This window comes from Pseudorca crassidens, chromosome 15 (genome assembly GCF_039906515.1).
Source record: "Pseudorca crassidens isolate mPseCra1 chromosome 15, mPseCra1.hap1, whole genome shotgun sequence".
Lineage (NCBI taxonomy): Eukaryota > Metazoa > Chordata > Mammalia > Artiodactyla > Delphinidae > Pseudorca > Pseudorca crassidens.
Window position 1 is genome coordinate 71,282,697 of NC_090310.1, and position 20,794 is coordinate 71,303,490.

Below are 20,794 nucleotides of genomic sequence, written 5' to 3' on the forward strand. Positions count from 1 at the left end.
CCGTTCATCTCTTGCAGGCATTAACCGGGGATGTGGAAAGAGCTTAGATTAACTTGTTAAATCCATCAAAATGGTATTTGTTAAAATGGGCTTTTATGTGTTGACCACATAAATATTCATCACTTCATGGCCATGCCCAAGCACATACCACTGCTTCTGTTTGTCCCCCGACGTTGTCAGCAGAAAACATCACGTGACAGCAAAATGGAGCATGCGTTATTTACCCAACGCTGTGTTGGGACACGTCGGAGCTGGACTCTGCCAGGAAAGGGCTTTTCTTGCAGACAGCAAGCAGCTGCTACTGCCTTCCCCGCCATCCTCCACAGAGCGACTCACGGCCTTTTTTCCCCGCCATTCCCGAGCGCGCAGAGTGCTGGCTTCATCCATCAAACTCATGTCCTTTTTTTCAGGAGAAAGAAATCGATAGAAATTGATTTGAAAATGTCAAACTTTATCAACTGCCAACTGTCACTCCAAGACAGATATCTTCTGCATGGTGTAAATGTTTGATTGCACCAAGATTCTCTTCTTGGCTGACAGTCTGGGGTGTCAAGCCACGAATCAACCCTCACATATTCTCTGGGGGCCGATTAGAAAGGGAGGTGGCATAGCGCGGTGGCTAAATGTGGCTAAATCAGGAGCCAGACTGCTTTAATTGCTGTGTGACACTGGGAAAATTATTTAACTTCCCTGAAACTCAGAAATCTCATCTTACACCTTAGGATGATAGTTGGATATATATCATATGGTTGTGAGAATTAAATGATAACCCGTGTAAACCACTTATAAAATGTGGAGACTATTGTAAGTGCATAATAAATATTAACCACTTTTTATTATTTGTATGCCACTTTGCTAGGCATTGAGGAGTTTAAATAAGGCTTGTTGGGGGAGGTAAGACATACGCAAGGCAAGCAGGGCAACCAATCCATGGAAGGATGACAGAGCCTGGAGTCTGAAGTCCCGGGTTTGAATTTCAGCCACTCATTAGCTCCATGATTTTGAGCGGTTTCCCTAGAAAACAGTTTAACCTGTAAAATGGGGATGAAAATCACAGTGATTGACAAGCAAGCTCGTTATATATTTCTAGTTACACAACCGCTTTGGGACTAGAAATGCACGGTGCATGGGTTAGTGATTTTATGGTAGCCCCGAAAAGGTCATTTTGTGATATTGAGTGATACATGCTAAATGCCGAATGTGTAGGACAGAGAAAGGTTCAGTGTCAGGAGAGACATTTGGGGCAGAGGTTGTCATAAGGGTCTTCCAGAATGGGTGGGATTGAACTGGGTTTTGCCAGGTCAAGTCCAAAGAAGACTGCCTGGAACGTACTGGGCTGAGTTATCGCCAACACAGGTATAAGCTTAGTAGAGGCCTTGGTGCAGAAACGAGGAATTCTGGCATGATTTTCTACACTTTGGGAAGAATCTAGAATATTAATGTCAGGTGTGTCATCTGATCTGGGGGTCAGTAACTACTTGGCTTCTGCAGGGAGCGTGGCTGAAATGTGACAAGAGTCAGGTCAGGGACACAGGCAGGGGCTCATTCAGGTGGCCAGGTGAGAAATGACGATGACCAGGGCCAAGGCGTTAGCAGTGGCAATGGAGAAACGCGGACAGATGCGAGGTCTTTTTGGAGGTAGAGCTATCAGGACTTGCTGATTTAGTCATTCAGTTCATTAATTCAAGTGTTCTCGGCTCTGGGGATATAGCAGCATGCAAAAGAAGCAAAAATGTGCTTATGCTGCTTAAGTGCTGGTGGGAGGGGAAAAGCAGGGGAAGGAGAAGGCAGGAGGAGGATAATTCCCAGGTTTCCTGCCTGAGGGGATGGTGTGCAGCTATTTGCTTCCTAATGTGCATTTGAGGAACTTAGTCACAAACTGCTGAGATGCACTGGCTTGCCTTGACTACCACTTCCTCCTTTCCTTTAAGAGGCCTCTTCTAGGTGTCTCGTGCTTTCTATGTCGCAGTTTCTACGTCCTAGTGCCGGGGGCTAGTGGGACTAATGGGAGTGACTTCTTGCGGCTGTGTTAATGCGCTGAAAGGTCCTTCTTAACAGAGTCTCTCCACTCAGCTTGTAGGGCCCCATCAGCTTGTCCAGTGCACATCCAGGGGGGTATGGATGGTTCCCCCTCCATCGTTACACTCTGCAAGTTGCCGTTAAAGACCAGTTCGCCTCCTTGCCCTTTTGCAGCCACGGGAGGCCTCATATTGTTACTGAATTGGTGGACTGGACCCACGCTGGGGTCCTAGCCCTGGGTTGAAACCCCTTGTCTCGGCCAGGGAAGTTCTTTTTCCGATCCAATTCACTCAGTCAATAATGAAACCGATGCTGAGACTGGAACAGCACAAGCTTTATTCAATGGCCAAAGAATGGAGATGTGGGAACCTAGTTCACAAATCAACTTCTCAGCACAGTTCAGGCGGAGACACCAAATACACAGGAGGTTCGAGGGAAAAGGGAGGGAATTAGAAAGAGCGGGAGGAATATTCATGTGTTATCTAAGAACAGGAGTGTGGTTTGGACCTGAAGCAGCTCTCCTTTTCAGTCCCTGTATGGGCTTTTCTGGTTGTTGTCATGGCAATCGTCCACTGTCATGGCGCTGGTGGGTGTGTCATTTAACATGCTAATGTATTACAATGAGCATGTAACGAGGCTCAAGGTCTACTGGAAGTCAAATCTTCTGCCATCTTGGGCCTAGTTGGTTCTCACCAGTTCCTGTTTTTTTCTCTTTTCAGCTTCCTTCTGATACTCCGATAAGAGTACTTGGTTTTTATTCCAGGGAGGGACAGGTGCCCTACATTGGGTAGCATGTGGCAGCTTCCAGGTTGAATCTGATTTGAAGAAGGTCCCACCTGGACAGGTCATCCAGTTTCCATGCCCCTTTCCGTAGTCCGTAATCCAAACACTTCCTTCTGCATTTTGCTATATAACCATGTCTTGCTGACCAGACAACTTTGGACACACCAAACTAAGAGGGGATGAAATTCTAGAAGAAAAACCCAGCAGAAACCAAGGTGTGGAGGTAGGAAGTTTCAGGCGGAATTTGGCTCATGACGACAGTCCATCCAAAGTCGATGCTTGGGATGCCTTTGGGAGACGCAAGGGCTTTTTTGAGTGTCTGTCGCCAACGGGTGAGCCACCTTCACCTCCCTGCTGGGTGAATACGGGGAAGAAGCCTCTTAGAATTTTAAACGATCCCAGTGAACATAATTTCCGCAATTACCGATGTTCAGTAATTATGCTAATGCCGATTCACAAAGAGCTGTTATTTGCTCAGCGTGTTCTGTGCACATTATCTCCTTACCTGACTGTTTTTGCACAGCAGTTATGGTTTGCTTGTCATGTTAAGGGATGTTTGCATCTTTGAGCTTGTCAAGGCACTAGAAGGAGAGCTAAAGTTCTGGTCCACCCCATCAGAAGATTTTCTGGTGGGCTTCTTAATGAGAAGGGAAGGAAAGGGGAACAAGTGAAAAGGCAGCAGGAAAGGGAACCTCCGTTTGACTGAAGGGGAAATTATAGTTCAGAGGTGAAGAAAGGGGCACAGGGACAATCACGGTAGAGATCTGTAAACTTATCTTTCTGATTCCAGGTATGGCCTCTGGTAATTAGGAAAGTTGAGAGGCTGCCTGGTCTCCCCGTTCTGTAACAGTGACAGTGCTTTGCTTGGCTTGAACTGGTCAAGTCCCATTTTTAGTCTCTGCTTTGAGTTGTAAGAGCACTTAGAGACCATCTAAGACATTAATTCTGAAAGTGTGGTCTCTTGGCCAGCAGCATCAGCATCACCTGAGAATTTGTTAGAAAATGCAAATTCTGATGAAAAAGAATATATATATATATATATATATATATATATAACTGAATCACTTTGGTGTGATGTACAGAAGAAATTAACACATTGTAAATCAACTGTACTTCAATAAAATAAATTTTTAAAATTATTTATTTATTTTTGGCTGCATTGGGTCTTTGTTGCTGCGTGCGGGCTTTCTCTAGTTGCGGTGAGCGGGGGCTACTCTTCGTTGCGGTGCGTGGTGACTTCTCTTGTTGCAGAGCATGGGCTCTAGGTGCATGGGCTTCAGTAGTTGTGGTATGCGGGCTCAGTAGTTGTAGCTCTAGGGCTCTAGAGCACAGGTTTAATAGTTATGGTGCACAGGCTTAGTTTCCCGGCAGCATGTGGGATCTTCCTGGACCAGGGCCTGTGTCCCCTGCATTGGCAGGCGGATTCTTAACCACTGTGCCACCAGGGAAGTCCAATAAAATAAAATATAAAAAATGCGAGTTTTGGTGCTCCACCCAGACGTATTGCATCAGAAACGCTCGGGGTTTCTGTGTTTTAACCAGCAATCATCTTCAAACAGGCCCTCCAGGTGAGTCTGATGCGTGTTGAAGTTTGAGAATTACATTCTAGGTCCTTGATACGTAAAGTATGGACCACAGATCAGCAAGCAGCATGAACCACATCTGCAAGCTTGTTACTAAGGTGACATCTCAGGCCACACCCAGACCTACCCAGTCAGAGCCTGTATTTGAACAAGATCCCTAGGTGATTTGCATACACACTAAAGCTTGAGTATCACTTATTCAAGTCCACATGTCCCCATTTCCTGTTGACAAGAGGCAAAATGACTTGTTGGATGTCCCACCAATTACTAACAGAACTAGACTGCTATTATTCTTACTAATTCAGGGTTATGTGTTTTTTTGTTGTTGAGGTGTATGAGCCGTTTGCACATGTTGGAAATTAAGCCCTTGTCAGTCGCATTGTTTGCAAATATTTTCTCTCAGTCTGAAGGTTGTCTTTTTGTTTTGTTGATGGTTTCCTTGGCTGTGCAAAAGCTTGTAAGTTTGATTAGGTCCCATTTGTTTATTTTTACTTTTATTTTTATTGCTTTTGGAGACTGACCTAAGAAAATATTGGTATGATTTATGTCAGAGAATGTTTTGCCTATGTTCTCTTCTAGGAGTTTTATGGTGTCATGTCTTATATTTAAGTCTTTAAGCCATTTAAAAAATTATTTGTTTATTTTTGGCTGCATTGGGTCTTCGTTGCTGTGGGCGGGCTTCCTCTAGTTGTGGCAAGTGGGGCTACTCTTCATTGTGGTGCGCGGGCTTCTCATTATGGTGGCTTCTCGTTGCGGAGCATGGGCTCTAGGCATGTGGGCTTCAGTAGTTGTGGCACATAGGCTCAGTAGTTGTGGCACATGGGCTTAGTAGTTATGGCTCACAGGCTCTAGAGCACAGGATAGTCGTTGTGACACACGGGCTTAGTTGCTCCGTGGCATGTGGGATCTTCCCGGACCAGGGCTCGAACCTGTGTCCCCTGCATTGGCAGGTGGATTCTTAACCACTGCGCCACCAGGGAAGTCCCATGCCATTTTGAGTTTATTTTTGTGTATAGTGTGAGGGAGTGTTCTAACTTCATTGGTTTACATGCATATTCCTACTCATTTTAATAACTAACATTTATTGTGTGCTAACTGCAGTCATTCTCTTGGAGTGTCTGTCGCCTACCTCACTGTTAATATGCTCTAAAGAGGGCTTTCTATGTGCCCAGAATTGCTCCCTGGATTTTTCCATTTAATTTTCACCATATCCCTTTGAGGTATTAGGTTGGCCAAAAAGTTCGTTTGGGTTTTTGGTAAGACGTTATGGAAAAACCCAAACAAACTTCTCAGCCAACCCAAAAAATACATGAGAAATCCTCTTTTTAGAATGATCCTCTGGCCAGATAATTGAAAATGTCAACTAAGGCAGGAAATTATACAAAATATACACCCCCCCCTAAACATTTAATTTCAGCCTAAACATGTAAATGTATGTACATTCATCAATCTATAGATGTGGCGGGTCAATGTCTTTTCCTTGAGTCCAGTCTTTTTTTTTTTCTTTCTGACTTTAAGTTTCCATATCTTTTATGATACCTGGTTTGGCTTTCTTTAGAGTGAGAAAGTTTAGGGAGAGAAGAAATCTTAGGACAGAACCCTTCTAGAATTTTATTTTTCTCAAACTCCTAATTCTATAGAACTTTTAAAAAAGTGATTTGCCTTGTGCAAAGTATTCAGAATTCAATTCAGACACATTGAAATATATGATAAAGTCTGTGATTATAGTAACAAGTATAACTGGTATAAGCTGGCTTAGAACCAACGCAAAAGTAAACAACTCAACTATCAGAAGCAGATGCAAATGGGTACATTACAGAGCAGTGCACTGCCCCTGAATGGGGACCCGTCTCATTGCCAAGAGCTGCAATGCCGACCCAGGCAGTTGGAGTCCAGAGCCCCCATGACACTCCCTTGATTGTGTTTTTTAGGTAAGAAAAAAAAAAAAAAAAAAAGGGGGCTTCCCTGGTGGTGCAGTGGTTGAGAATCTGCCTGCCAATGCAGGGGACATGGGTTCGAGCCCTGGTCTGGGAGGATCCCACATGGTGCGGAGCGACTAGGCCTGTGAGCCATGGCTGCTGAGCCTGTGCATCTGGAGCTTGTGCTCCGCAAGAAGAGAGGCTGCGACAGTGAGAGGCCCGTGCACTGCGATGAAGAGTGGCCCCCGCTCGCTGCAACTAGAGAAAGCCCTTGCACAGAAATGAAGACCCAACACAGCCAAAAATAAATAAATAATAAATAAATAAATAAATAAAAATTAAAAAAAAATAGCTTATGAAGAACCTAGGGGCAGGATGGGAATAAAGACACAGATCTACTAGAGCATGGACTTGAGGACACAGGGAGGGGGAAGGGTCAGCTGGGACGAAGTGAGAGAGTGGCATGGACATATATACACTACCAAATGTAAAACAGATAGCTGGTGGGAAGCAGCCGCATAGCACAGGGAGATCAGCTGGGTGCTTTGTGACCACCTAGAGGGGTGGGATAGGGAGGGTGGGAGGGAGACGCAAGAGGGAGGAGATATGGGGATATATGTATATGTATAGATGATTCACTTTGTTGTAAAGCAGAAACTAATGTACCATTCTAAAGCAATTATACTCCAATAAAAGATGTTTAAAAAAATTAGATAATCAGTCACTTTATCTTGGCAAACTATAAATACTTCTCCAAATACGATCTTCTTCCTGCACTCCCCCTGAATCTGTACTTAACTTTGGCAGTAGAACTTGGTGTTCTTGAGAGACCAGGCTAAATGTGTAAGCATTGTCGGGAGGAAGGAATTTTTCTTTACCTGTCTAGGTTCTTCCAGCTGGTTGAAGAATTAAATTGACATGAGACAGGGTAACAGGAGAAAATCAAGCAAAGTTTGATGACATGTATACATGGGAGAGACCCAGAAAAACTGAGTAACTCACCAAAATGGCCAAAACCCTTGCCTTAAATACCATCTTCAGCTAAAGACAAAAGAGGATGCTGAGAATGCTGGTTTGGGACTTCAGAGAGCAGGAAGGCAATTCACACGAAGATGGAAAAGCAAGTGTTTGTTAAACAGATGTTTGCTGGACCCTGCAGAGAAGGTGGGCTACAGAGAGGAATTTTGACAAACAGACTTTGCTGGGTTCCTCCCTGTCTACACACCTGGTTCATACTATAGTTGTCTCTGGTGATAGCGCCCTTCCTGGAATAGGTCCTCTGTCTACATTCTTTTAGGCAGTTAGGGGGAAGGTAAAGTTTCTTCCTGAGTCTTTTGGGCCTTGATTGTTTTCAGATCAAAATAATTTGCATGCCAGGGGGACATTTTGGGGCGACAAATTTTGCTCCCCTGCACCATTAATATTCTCTGACAAAACACCATCAGTGCACTGTCTCATGGCAGAGGACCAGTTAATGGAGAAAATAACAGCAGAAGGGGGAATTAATTAGACTGAGATTTTAGTTGAACCACTTGAAAAAGTGTCCATGCATGGCATGTATTCCCTCCTCAAGCCATGTCCCCATAAGACCCCATACATACCTTTTATTATGTAAAGTGTTATACAACCGATGAAATTCTTTATCCTATGATCCTGGTTCGGGTATTATTTTTCTGCCTCATCTCTTTCTATTTGACTTGTTGCAAATTACTGAACTTGTATGACCTATCTGTAAAATGAGGATGAGAATGGTACCTCTCTACCTATTAGGGTTGCAGACAGGTGTTAATAGAAAATACTTAGTATAAAACCTGGCACTAGTAAATGCCAATAAGTAGTTGCTATTTTTGTTGTTGTTTTTCCAATCCCTCTTCCCTAGGGACATGGTGAAAGGCTTAATTAGATATAGCTAAGGGCAAACATTCTGTCAGACTTCTCTTGGTCTTGTTTTATAATCCTAGCTCAGTGCCTAGAACACAGTAAATGCTTGATAAATATTTGTGGAAAATTGAATAAATGAATCTTGGGTTAGTGTTCTTCACTGTTCTCTTTCTGCATCCGATTATGGTCTCTATAATAAGCGTTGTTTCCCAATATCGAAACCTTTCGTACTTCTGTTGTTTCAAAGAATTCTCAGTCTCTCCATCCGCAGTTGCCTATAGTCTCCGTATATTCAGTACAGACTTCTTTTTTTTTTTTTAACCAGGCATCTTTATTGGAGTATAAATGCTTTACAATGTTGTGTTAGTTTCTGCTGTACAACAAAGTGAATCAGCTATATGTATACGTATATCCCCATATTCCATCCCTCTTGAGCCTCCCTCCCACCCTCCTTATCCCATCCCTCTAGGTTGTCACAAAGCACTGACCTGATCTCCCTGTGCTATGCAGCAGCTTCACACTAGCCATCCATTTTGCATTTGATACTGTATATACGTCAGTGCCACTCTCTCACTTCATCCCAGCTTCCCCTCTCCCCCACACCCCGTGCCCTCAAGTCTGTTCTCTACATCTGCCTCTTTATTCCTATCCTGCCCCTAGGTTCATCAGTACCGCTTTTTAAAATTCCATATATATGTGTTAGCATACGGTATTTGTTTTTCTCTTTCTAACTTACTTCACTCTGTATGACAGATTCTGGGTCCATCCACCTCACTACAAATAACTTAATTTTGTTCCTTTTTATGGCTGAGTAATATTCCATTATATCTATGTGCCACATCTTCTTTATCCAGTCATCTGCTGATGGACATTTAGGTTGCTTCCATGTCCTGGCTATTGTAAATAGTGCTGCAATGAACATTGTGGTACATGTCTCTTTTTGAATTATGGTTTGCTCAGAGTATATGCCCAGTAGTGGGATTGCTGGGTCCTATGGTAGTTCTATTTTTAGTTTTATAAGGAACCTCCATACTGTTCTCCGTAGTGGCTGTGTCAATTTACATTCCCACCAACAGTGCAGGAGAGTGCCCTTTTCTCCACACCCTCTCCAGCATTTATTGTTTGTAGATATTTTGATGATGGCCATTCTCGCTGGTGTGAGGTGATACTTCATTGTGGTTTTGATTTGCATTTCTCTAATGATTAGTGATGTTGAGCATCTTTTCATGCATTTGTTGGCCATCTGTATGTCTTCTTTGGAGAAATGTCTATTTAGGTCTTATGCCCATTTTTGGATTGGATTGTTTGTTTTTTTGATATTGAGCTGCATGAGCTGCCTGTAAATTTTGGAGATTAATCCTTTGTCAGTTGCTTCATTTGCAAATATTTTCTCCCATTCTGAGGGTTGTCTTTTCATCTTGTTTATGGTTTCCTTTGCTGTGCAAAAGCTTATAAGGTTCATTAGGTCCCATATGTTTATTTTTGTTTTTATTTCCCTTACCCTAGGAAATGGGTCAAAAAGGATCTTGCTGTGATTTATGTCATAGAGTGTTCTGCCTATGTTTTCCTCTAAGAGTTTGATGGTGTCTGGCCTTACATTTAGGTCTTTAATCCATTTTGAGTTTATTTTTGTGTATGGTGTTAGGGTGTGTTCTAATTTCATTCTTTTACATGTACCTGTCCAGTTTTCCCAGCACCACTTATTGGAGAGGCTGTCTTTTCTCCATTGTATATTCTTGCCTCCTTTATCAAAGATAAAGTGACCATATGTGCATGGGTTTATCTCTGGGCTTTCTGTCTTGTTCCATTGATCTATATTTCTTTTTTTGTGCCAGTACCATACTATCTTGATTACTGAAGCTCTGTAGTATAGTCTGAAGTCAGGGAGCCTGAATTCCTCCAGCTCCGTTTTTCTTTCTCAAGATTGCTTTGGCTATTCGAGGTCTTTTGTGTTTCCATACAAAGTGTAAAATTTCTTGTTCTAGTTCTGTGAAAAATGCCATTGGTAATTTGATAGGGATTGCACTGAACCTGTAGATTGCTTTGGGTAGTATAGTAATTTTCACAATGTTGATTCTTCCAGTCCAGGAACATGGTATATCTCTTCATCTGTTTATGTTATCTTTGATTTCTTTCATCAGTGTTTTCTGAATACAGGTCTTTTGCTTCCTTAGGTAGGTTTATTCCTAGATATTTTATTCTTTTTTTGTGATGCTAAGTGGGATTGTTTCCTTAATTTCTCTTTCTGATCTTTTGTTGTTAGTGTATAGGAATGCAAGAGATTTCTGTGCATTAATTTTGTATTCTGCAACCTTACAAAATTCATTGATTAGTTCTAGTAGTTTTCTGGTGGCATCTTTAGGATTTTCTAGGTATAGTATCATGTCATTGGCAAACAGTGACAGTTTTACTTCTTCTTTTCCAATTTGTATTCCTTTATTTCTTTTTCTTCTCTGATCACTGTGGCTAGGAATTCTAATACTATGTTGAATAATAGTGGCAAGAGTGGACATCCTTGTCTTGTTCCTGATCTTCGAGGAAATGGTTTCAGTTTTTCACCACTGAAAATGATGTTTACTGGAAATGATATATGGCTTTTATTATGTTGAGGTAGGTTCCCTCTATGCCCACTTTCTAGAGGGTTTTATCATAAATGGGTGTTGAATTTTGTCAAAAGCTTTTTATGTATCTCTTGAGATGGTCATATGGTTTTTATTCTTTGATTTATTAGTATGGTGTATCACATTGATTGTTTTGTGTATACTGAAGAATCCTTGCATCCCTGGGATAAATTCCACTTGATCATAGTGTATGATCCTTTTAATGTCTTGTTGGATTCTGTTTGCTAGTATTTTGTTGAGGATTTTTGCGTCTGTTCATCAGTGATATTGGTCTATAATTTTCTTTTTTTGTGATATCTTTTTCTGGTTTTGGTATCAGGGTGATGGTGGCCTCGTAGAACGAGTTTGGGAGTGTTTCTCCCTCTGCAATTCTTTGGAAGATTTTGAGAAGGATAGGTGTGAACTCTTCTCTAAATGTTTGATAGAATTTGCCTGTGAAGCCATCTGGTCCTGGATTTTTGTTTGTTGGAAGATTTTTAATTGCAGTTTCAATTTCATTACCTGTGATTGGTCTGTTTATATCTTCTGTTTCTTCCTGGTTCAGTCTTGGAACATTGTGCTTGTCTGCGAATTTGTCCATTTCTTCCAGGTTGTCCATTTTATTGGCATATAGTTGCTTGTAGTAATCTCTAATGATCTTTTGTATTTCTGCTGTGTTGGTTGTAATGTCTTCTTTTTCATATCTAATTTTATTGATTTTTGTCCTCCCTGTTTTTTTCTTGATGAGTCCGGCTAAAGATTTATCAATTTTGTTTATCTTCTCAAAGAACCAGTTTTTAGTTTTATTGATCTTTGCTGTTATTTTCTTTGTTTCTATTTCATTTATTTCTGCTCTGATCTTTATGATTTCTTTACTTCTACTAATTTTGGGTTTTCTTTGTTCTACTTTTTCTGGTTGCTTTGAGTGTAAGGTTGCATTGTTTGAGATTTTTCTTGTTTCTTGAGATGAGGTTAAATTGCTATGAACTTACCTCTTAGAACTGCTTTTGCTTCATCCCATAGGTTTTTGGATCGTTGTGTTTTCATTGTCATCTGTTCTTAAGTATTTTTTTATTTCCTCTTTGATTTCTTTAGTGATCTCTTGGTTATTTAGCGGTGCACTCTTTAGCCTCCATTTATTTGTGTTTTATTACTGTTTTTTTTCATGTAGTTGATTTCTAATATCATAGCGTTGTGGTTGGAAAAGATACTTCATATGATTTCAATTTTCTTAAATTTTCCAATTTTTGATTGGTGACTGAAAATGTGATCTATTCTGGAGAACGTTCTGTGTGCCCTTGAGAGGAAAGTGTATTCTTCTGCTTTCGGTTGGAATGTCCTAAAAATATCAATTAAATCTATTTGGTCTTTTGTGTCATTTAAAGCTTGTGTTTCCTTATTTATTTTCTGTCTAGGTGATCTGTCTATTGGTGTAAGTGGGGTGTTAACGTCCCCCTGTATTATTGTGTTACTGTCAGTTTCTCCCTTTATGGCTGTTAGCATTTGCCTTATGTACTGAGATGCTCCTATGTTGGGTGGATAAATATTTACAATTGTTATATCTTCTTCTTGGATTGATCCCTTGATCTTTATGTAGTGTCCTTCTTTGTCTCTTATTAATGGTTTTTATTTTCAAGTCTATTTTGTCTAATACGAGAATTGCTACCCCAGCTTTCTTTTGATTTCCATTTGCATGGAATATCTTTTTCCATCCCCTCACTTTCAGTCTGTATGTGTCCCTAGGTCTGAAGTGGGTCTCTTGTAGACAGCGTGTATACGGGTCTTGTTTTTGTATCCATTCAGCCAGTCTATGTCTCTTGGTTGGAGCATTTAATCCATTTACATTTAAGGTAGTTATTGATATGTATGTTCCTATTACCATTTTCTTAATTGTTTTGGGTTTATTATTGTAGGTCTTTTCCTTCTCTTGTGTTTCCTGCCTAGAGAAGTTCCTTTAGCATTTGTTGTAAAGCTGGTTTTGTGGTGCTGAATTCTCTTAGCTTTTGTTTGTCTCTAAAGGTTTTAATTTCTCCATCAAATCTGAATGAGATCCTTGCTGGGTAGAGTAATCTTGGTTGTAGTTTTTTCCCTTTCATCACTTTAAATATGTCCTGCCACTCCTTTCTGGCTTGCCGAGTTTCTGCTGAAAGATCAATGGTTAACCTTATGCAGATTCCCTTGTATGTTATTTGTTGCTTTTCCCTTGCTGCTTGTAATATTTTTTCTTTGTATTTAATTTTTGATAGTTTGATTAATATGTGTTTCAGCATGTTTCTCTTTGAGTTTATCCTGTATGTGACTCTCTGCACTTCCTGGACTTGGGTGGCTATTTCCTTTCCCATGTTAGGGAAGTTTTCAACTATAATCTCTTCAAATATTTTCTCAGACCCTTTCTTTTTCTCCTCTTGTTCTGGAACCCCTATAATTCAAATGTTGGTGCATTTAATGGTGTCCCAGAGGTCTCTGAGACTGTCATCAATTCTTTTCATTCTTTTTTCTTCATTCTGCTCTTCAGTAGTGATTTCCACTATTTTATCTTCCAGGTCACTTATCCGTTCTTCTGCCTCAGTTATTCTCCTATTGATTCCTTCCAGAGTATTTTTAAATTCAGTTATTTTGTTGTTCATCACTGTTTGTTTGCTCTTTAGCTCTTCTAGATCCTTGTTAAATGTTTCTTGTATTTTCTCCATTCTGTTTCTGACAATCTGGATCATCTTTACTATCGTTAATCTGAATTGTTTTTCAGATAGGTTGCCTATTTCATCTTCATTTATTTGGTCTTGTAGGTTTTTACCTTGCTCCTTTGTAACATACTTTTTTGTCATTTAATTTTTTTTTTTTTTTTTTTATGAGAGGGTCTGTATTCCTGTCTTACTGGTTGTTTGGCCTGAGGCGGTCAGCACTGGAGTTTGCAGGCAGTTGGATAGAGCTGGGTCTTGGTGCTGAGATGAGGACCTCTATGAGGCCTCACTCTGATTAATATTCCTTGGGGTCTGAGGTTCTCTGTTAGTCCAGTGGTTTGGACTTGGAGCTCCCATGACAGGAGCTGAAGCCCAACCTCCATCCTGTGAACCAAGATCCCTCAAGCCCCGTGGTGTAGCAAAAAAAAAAAAATAAAAAAGGAGCAATACAATAACAAAGAATAAAAAACAAAATAAAATTAGATTAAAAATATATTAGGAAAAATAAAAATATAATTGAAACAACTGCAACAAGGTAAAATAAAACCACAACAGAAAAAAAAAAAGCTTGGCTATGGTGGGGTGGAGTTTAGGCAGGTGTGGAACTTGGGGGGTGGTTAGGGTGGGGCAGGGCCTAGGCTCAGGACCCACACAGCCGGAAAAGGCCTTGGGGGTGGGGCCTAGGTGGGGTGAAGTTCAAGCCTGGGGTGGGGCCTCTGCTTAGGACCTGCGCGGGAGAGGCGGCACCTCCATAGGAGGGCCTCCATAGTGTGGAGTTCTGGAATTTGGAGGTATGGCCCTGGGTGAGGGTGCGTGGGTGGGGTTTATGCCCAGCATGTTTGGAGGGGTCTCAGAGGAGCTCTCCGAGTGTAGAGGTAGGGCCCTGGGTGGGGGTGTAGGGGCAGGGCTTGGGCTCTGCCCAGCAGGAGGGAGGCTCCCCGGGCAGATGATTAGGCCTGGGAGCCCAAGAGGCTCCCCAGTGCCTAAGTGGACAGGGAAAGTGCTGGCTGGGTTCCCTTCTGTTCCTCCGTGCTCCCCCCCGCCACGGTCTCCCCCAGGGTCTCCCCATCCCTGCTGGACCCCTAACTGTGGGTGGGTCCCAATGGGTGTAGGAACTCCTCCCCTTCCCCAGCCACCCCTCAGGGGTGCCGATCCTGTAGGTCTGGCCTTTACTTTTGCTCCACCTTCCCTCCTTCCCACTCCCTCAGGACCTGAGCAGCTGGAGGGGGCCTTGGTTAGCAGAGGATCAGGCCTGGGATTTCAGCAGGCTCCTGGAGGCCCAAGTGGGCAGGGGAAGGCTGGCCACACTCCCTTTTGATCCTCTGTCCTCCCAGTGGTCCCCCAATTTCCCCTTTCGGGAGTGGGATCCCTTCCCTTCCCCCAGCCACCCCTCAGGGGTGCCAGTCCCGTCCTGCCTCCACTTCTCCCCCCTCACTCCCCCCCACACTCCATGTCCTACCAGGTCACTGGGGGTTCCTCTTGACACCTTAGGTGTCCATGGTCCCCCGCCAGTGCCTGGTAGGTATCCTAGTTGTGCGGAGACACGAATTCTCTGTCCTCCTAGTATGCCATCTCGACTCCGCCCCCAGACTTTTTTCTGAATTATGTTTCAAAGTGATCTCGTGTTGCTCTAATAGTCTCAGGAAATTACCTACAGACAACAGCTTGCAGAAATGGCGAAGAGCTCATACCGTTTGCGGCTCTGCTTTGCTTCTTGGCTCTGAGTGTCCTGAGATCTGAAGCTGTGTCTCTTGGATGCCTCTGAGTCCCACTGTGGTTTTAGAGTACCCGGCTTTTGGACAGAAATGGTTAACTTCTAGATTTGTCCTTGAATGAGAAAGTCTCAGCTCCCAGTGCAAGAGCCTTCATGATATCATAGAAGTAATGGACATGTGATGGTTGGAGAAGGTAGAAGAAAGCCATGAGCAGGTCATTTGCAAAGCAGTCCTGGGTCAAACGAAGGAAGCTGAAGCAGAGTGCCGTAATGCCGTGGAAGTATGTTCTTGTGTTTTGATGGACTTCTAACCTGGAACTGCCTGGGAGGGGACTGGATAATGGAACTCAGGTTAGGTAAATGCGTGGGTAAATATGTAAGGTTAGGTAAATATGTAAGGATCATCTGCAGCGCTTCTTATGTTAGGTGTTTGTGCCAAGTGCCTTCCAAGTGCCTCCCCATCCCTCAGATCTCCTCTTCATCCTCCTCCAGAGCTCTTTTTCCAGAACTCTGACCCTTAAGGATCACGTCAGCAGGTTCCCGTGCCCTCTGGCATCAGGCAGGTCAACCTCATCAATGGGGAGCTCTTGGCAGGAGATTGGAAGTCAGGAGGGAGGAGAGTGTGACCAGGGTATTATTTCCCCTGTGGAGCGGCTACAGGCTGGTTGTACGTCTCCACTGAAGGTCAGTGTTCTTCTCAAGGTTGCCTCATTTATGCCTAACTCTTCTTCAAGTTCTGGTGTCTGTTCACTCTCCTTATCGTCTTGAGCCTGGAAAGGGTAACACCCAGACTGTTACTCATGCTGGATACAGCAATCTCCTTTGTAGTTTCCCTACAGCCTGCCCACACCTGTGTAATTGGTCCCTTTATTAAACCCTCCTGGAATTCTCCCAGTTTGAGTGTTGACTACTTCCTGCCGGGAGCCTGACTTGCAGTCTCAAGTTGCTCTCCTCCTGCGGGAAGATAGTGGTACCTGGGAGGGAGGAATCAGTAAGAGGTAAAAAGAGTCCAGTTGGGTCGGTAAGGGCGGTGGTTTCGTCGGCAAGCAATAGGAAGCTAATTTAAGCAGAAAAGGAATTATTGGTGGGATAGATGGGATAGAAAGAATTTGGGAGGCTGAGAACCAGGCAGACATCTGGGCAGCAGGGAGCATAGTTACGTTTCGATTAAGACATGGTTAATTGTTCCCGCTGCCCTGGGCCCTGTTGCTATGAATGCTTTCTCAACTGTATCTGCATCTTTGCATCATTCCCTCAGGGTTCAGAACCCCAGGTGAGAGCATCTGCTTAGCTGATACTGGGTCACATACAGCATCCTGCCTAGTTCTGGGAAGTGGGAAGAGAAGTTTAAGCTTCTTTTTTCTCCCAGCTTATTCCGTTTCAGGCTAGAAACCTGAAACAGACAAAGAGGTGCTCCATGGTTGGCTTCTTGCCTTCCTTCTCCCCAACCCCCTCACCAGTAGCCACCTCCGGCTCCTTCAGGGCTGGGACTGGGGGAGAGTAGAAGATGTTTGGTGCAGGACATGTCTTACTTGACTGGTGTTATTGCGACCTGGTGATACTATGGCCTATGGGGCAGGCTTGGCAGGTGTTCAAAGTTGAACCTTACTCTCCTTGACTGATTCTTTCTTCCTTCTGGCTGGCCCTTCCCCTTCCAGCCATTCTTGGGAGAAATCCAAAATGACCCCAGTATGGTAGCCATCAAGGGCTGCTTAAAACTTTTTTTCTCTCAGCCTTTGTAGAAGGCCAGAGAGGGTTAAATTCTAACAACCTCATACAGTTCTGGTTGGTCTTCGTGGAGGCAAATCAGCTGGTTTGAAGTTGCAGGCTGGCTGCAGAGCTGTTGCTGATAAACACCCAGAGGCTGGGCTTGGGTTCACAAAGATCACCCCAGAAACCTCTGTCCAAGCTCCTGGATGTGAGCCAAGGCACAGGGAGCCCAGAAGAAAAAAGAAAATGTTGTTTTCAGGATAGGTTTTCTCCCATAAAGGGTTCTCAGAAGATGAGGAGTTCTTGCTAATTCTTACCTTTCCTAGAAGAACAAAGCCTTCTCATGATACGATATTTAACACATAAATGTCCACTGGGTCAAGACCAATTGTGCCTTGGTCTGGCTAAACGGATCGTGTTTTATTATATGGTTGGTGAACTCTCATTCTGTTTCAGAAGCTTCATTTGCCATTTTGAATTAGCAAGTTTTCTTTGCTGTGTATCAGCCCGGGTTCTCAAGGCTGTTAATCTCAAATCTTTTTCTCAGTCAAAAACCTGGGTAAATGTAAACAGGCGAATGCTACAGCTTACATCAAGCCAGAACCAAAAGTTGAGGACTTGGCTCCAGCTTGCCAGTAAGATCCTAATCCCACATGATGATTGTTTGTTGATTGACCATTTATTTATTTATTTATTTCTGAGCTGCAAGGTTTGGTAGAAGGATGCAGATGAGGAAGGCTTCATAAGGTCATTCCTATCATCTCTAAGGAACAAATTCAGAGTCTCAAATCTCTGTGATGCTAAATTTTAGGAGAGATTTCCAAGATGTTGAAGGAGGATGAATATGTGAACTATTGATTTTATTACGCAAACAGAGCTTGGAATCATGTTAGTTTTGACAGTTTGGGGGGCCTCTGTTAATTGGGCAGGATTTTTCATTTTCCATCTAGTCATTTGGGGTCACAGATTATGTGGATATGAGAAGTCAAAGAAATTCCTTGCATTTGAAACAAAAGTTGTATCTCCTCTCAAATTCTTATTATCTTCACCATCATCACATCACTGTCATCATCTATAATATCTTCATAAATCTTTATGCACATCCTTTATTGTTTTCTTTGGATTAACTTTTAGGTAAAAAATGTGAACTTTTTTTTTCAGTTGGAGTACATTTATTTATTTTTCACAAAGTACCTTACTTACACTGATTATGTGTGGGGTTGGAAACATTATGTGCAGGAATGAGTTTTAATAATTTTTCCTTTTTTTGAAATGGATTCTCTTTAATTAATTAATTGAAATATAGTTGACTTACAACATTATATTCATTTCGGGTGTACAACATAGTGATTCGATATTTTTATAGATTATGCGTTATGGAAAGTTACTACAATTATATTGACTGTATTCCCTGTGCTGTACATTACATCCCTGTGACTTATTTATTTTATAACTAGTAATTTTTTACTTCTTGGTCTCCTTCACATATTTCACCCATTCCCCATCCCCTTCCCTCTGGCAACCACTAGTTCTCTGTATATGTGAATCTGTTTCTGTTTTGTTATACTTGTTCATTTGTTTTGTATTTTTAGATTTCACATATAAGTGAAAACATACAGTGATTTTCTTTCTATGTCTGACATTTTACTTAGCATAGAGTTCACTTAGAACTCCAGGTTCACCCATGTTGTCGAAAATGGCAAGATTTCATTCTTTTTTATTGTTGAGTAATATTCCATTGTATATATATACCACATCTTCTTTTTTCATTCATCTGTCAGTGAACACTTGGGTTACTTCCATATCTTGGCTCCTGTAAATAATGCTGCAGTGAACATTGGGGTACATATATCTTTTTGAATTACTGTTTTTGTTTTCTTCACATAAATACCCAGGAGTGGAATTGCTGAAACATATGGTAGTTCTATTTTTAATTTTTTGAGGAATCTCCATACTGTTTTCCACAGTGGCTGTACCAATTTACATTTACGCCAGCAGTGCACAAGGGTTACCTTTTCTCTACATCTTCACCAACACTTATTTGTTGTCTTCTTGATAATAGCCATTCTGACAGATGTGAGGTAGTATCTCATTGTGGTATTGATCTGCATTTCCCTGATAATTAACGATGTTGACCATCTTTTTCATGTGCCTGTTGGCCACCTATACATCTTCTTTGGAAAAATGCCTATTCAGTTCCTCTGCCCATTTTTTTTTTTTTTTTTTTTTTTTTTTGCGGTACTCGGCCTCTCACTGTTGTGGCCTCTCCTGTTGCGGAGCACAGGTTCCGGACGCGCAGGCTCAGCGGCCATGGCTCACGGGCCCAGCCGCTCCGCGGCATGTGGGATCTTCCCGGACCGGGGCACGAACCCGTGTCCCCTGCATCGGCAGGCGGACTCTCAACCACTGCGCCACCAGGGAAGCCCCCTCTGCCCATTTTTTAATTGGATTGTTTGTTTTTTGATATTGAGTTTTATGAGTTCTTTAAGTATTTTAGATATGAATCCCTTATTAGACATACCATTTGAAATATCTTCTCCCATTCAGTAGCTTGCCTGTTTTGTTTTGTTGATGATTTCCTTTGCTGTGCAAAAGCTTTTTAGTTTGCTTAGGTCCCATTTGTTTATTTTTCCTTTGTTGCCCTTGCCTGAGGAGACAGATCCAGCAAAATATTTCTAAGACCAATGTCAAAGAATGTACTGCCCATGTTTTTTTCTAGGAGTTTTGTGGTTTCAGGTCTTAACATTTAAGTCTTTAATCCATTTAATTTATTTCTGTATATGGTGTTTTGATGTTTTCTCCATGAAAGTCTGACTTGTTCCTAATTAAAATTTTTCTTAGATAACTCATATTTTTGTTGTAATTGTTAATGAGGTTACTTCCTCTCTTTTTTCTTAAAGGTTATCTCTTATATGTGGGAAGCTACTTGTGTTTTATATTTATTTGTAACCACCAAATTTAATGGACTGTTTTATTAGTTCTGATAATTTAAAGTTGATTCTCTTGGGTTTTCTAAGTAGTAATTGGCATCAGTTTCAATAACTATAAATTTGTGTGTAATTTTCAATATTCTTCTTTCTTCCTTCTCCACCCCATCCCCACTTCTCTCTTTTCCTCTCTCTCTTCTTCCTTTTCTCTCTCTTTTCCTTGCATTACCAACACTTCTAGGGTAATGTTAAATAATAATAAACACTGTATTGTGTTCCTGAATAGAAATAGCTCTCACGTTTTTTCATTTTTTAAATTTAAAATATATTTGATAATATTCATTAGTTATTTTGCAACTATATGAATATGTGAAATTTACCAAAAATTTTCATTTTTTCTTCTATTTTTGCCATGCAGCTCTGTTAACTTGTAAAAATCCAGAAGGTAGTCTTTTACTTTATTTTTCTACACTCTGGCAGAGTTTATGTATTATGATAATTACCTGCTCTTTGAAAATTTAAAAGAACTAGCCTGTAAAACTGCTTGGGTTTTGCTTCTGAAATGGAGATAATGCATTCTAATGGCATAATAGCTTTCCCTTTTCCAGAAAGGACTCCAATGTACATTGGTGGGCTTCCATCGGCTGTGGAAGTTCTATGGGAGTCTGCTCCCCTGGATACAGCTGATTGAGTTTTTTTCTAGGCTTTTTGATTTGGAAGGCGAGGACTAAGAGGAGTCCCCTTTTGATTGTGGGAGCCTTGGAATGAGGAATCAGGAATTACAGTTGAACTGATTCTTGCCATGAGGGACAGAATGAATCCAACACTTTGAGAAAAACACAATGAGAACAATTGTGAGAATATTGGCAACAAGAGTATCTGGTTCTGGATATTCCTGAGAGCTCTAAGGAATGTCTCTTATTCCTGTAGTTACATGGGTTGCCCCATTATCCTCCCAATAAATCCCTTTGTACCAA

The 20,794-nt window shown here is 41.8% G+C and overlaps 1 protein-coding gene across 1 annotated transcript in view; it reads left to right on the top strand.

Annotated features, from left to right (window-relative positions):
- The first annotated feature begins 1,571 nt into the window (after window positions 1-1,571).
- LOC137208063 (translocon-associated protein subunit gamma-like) overlaps window positions 1,572-20,794 on the top strand; it is a 60,786-nt gene continuing 41,563 nt past the window's right edge. The window contains exons 1-3 of the mRNA XM_067708511.1: window positions 1,572-1,638; window positions 2,952-3,134; window positions 4,345-4,370. Of these exons, the coding sequence (XP_067564612.1) occupies window positions 1,572-1,638; window positions 2,952-3,134; window positions 4,345-4,370 (276 nt within the window). The remainder of the gene's footprint in view (window positions 1,639-2,951; window positions 3,135-4,344; window positions 4,371-20,794) is intronic.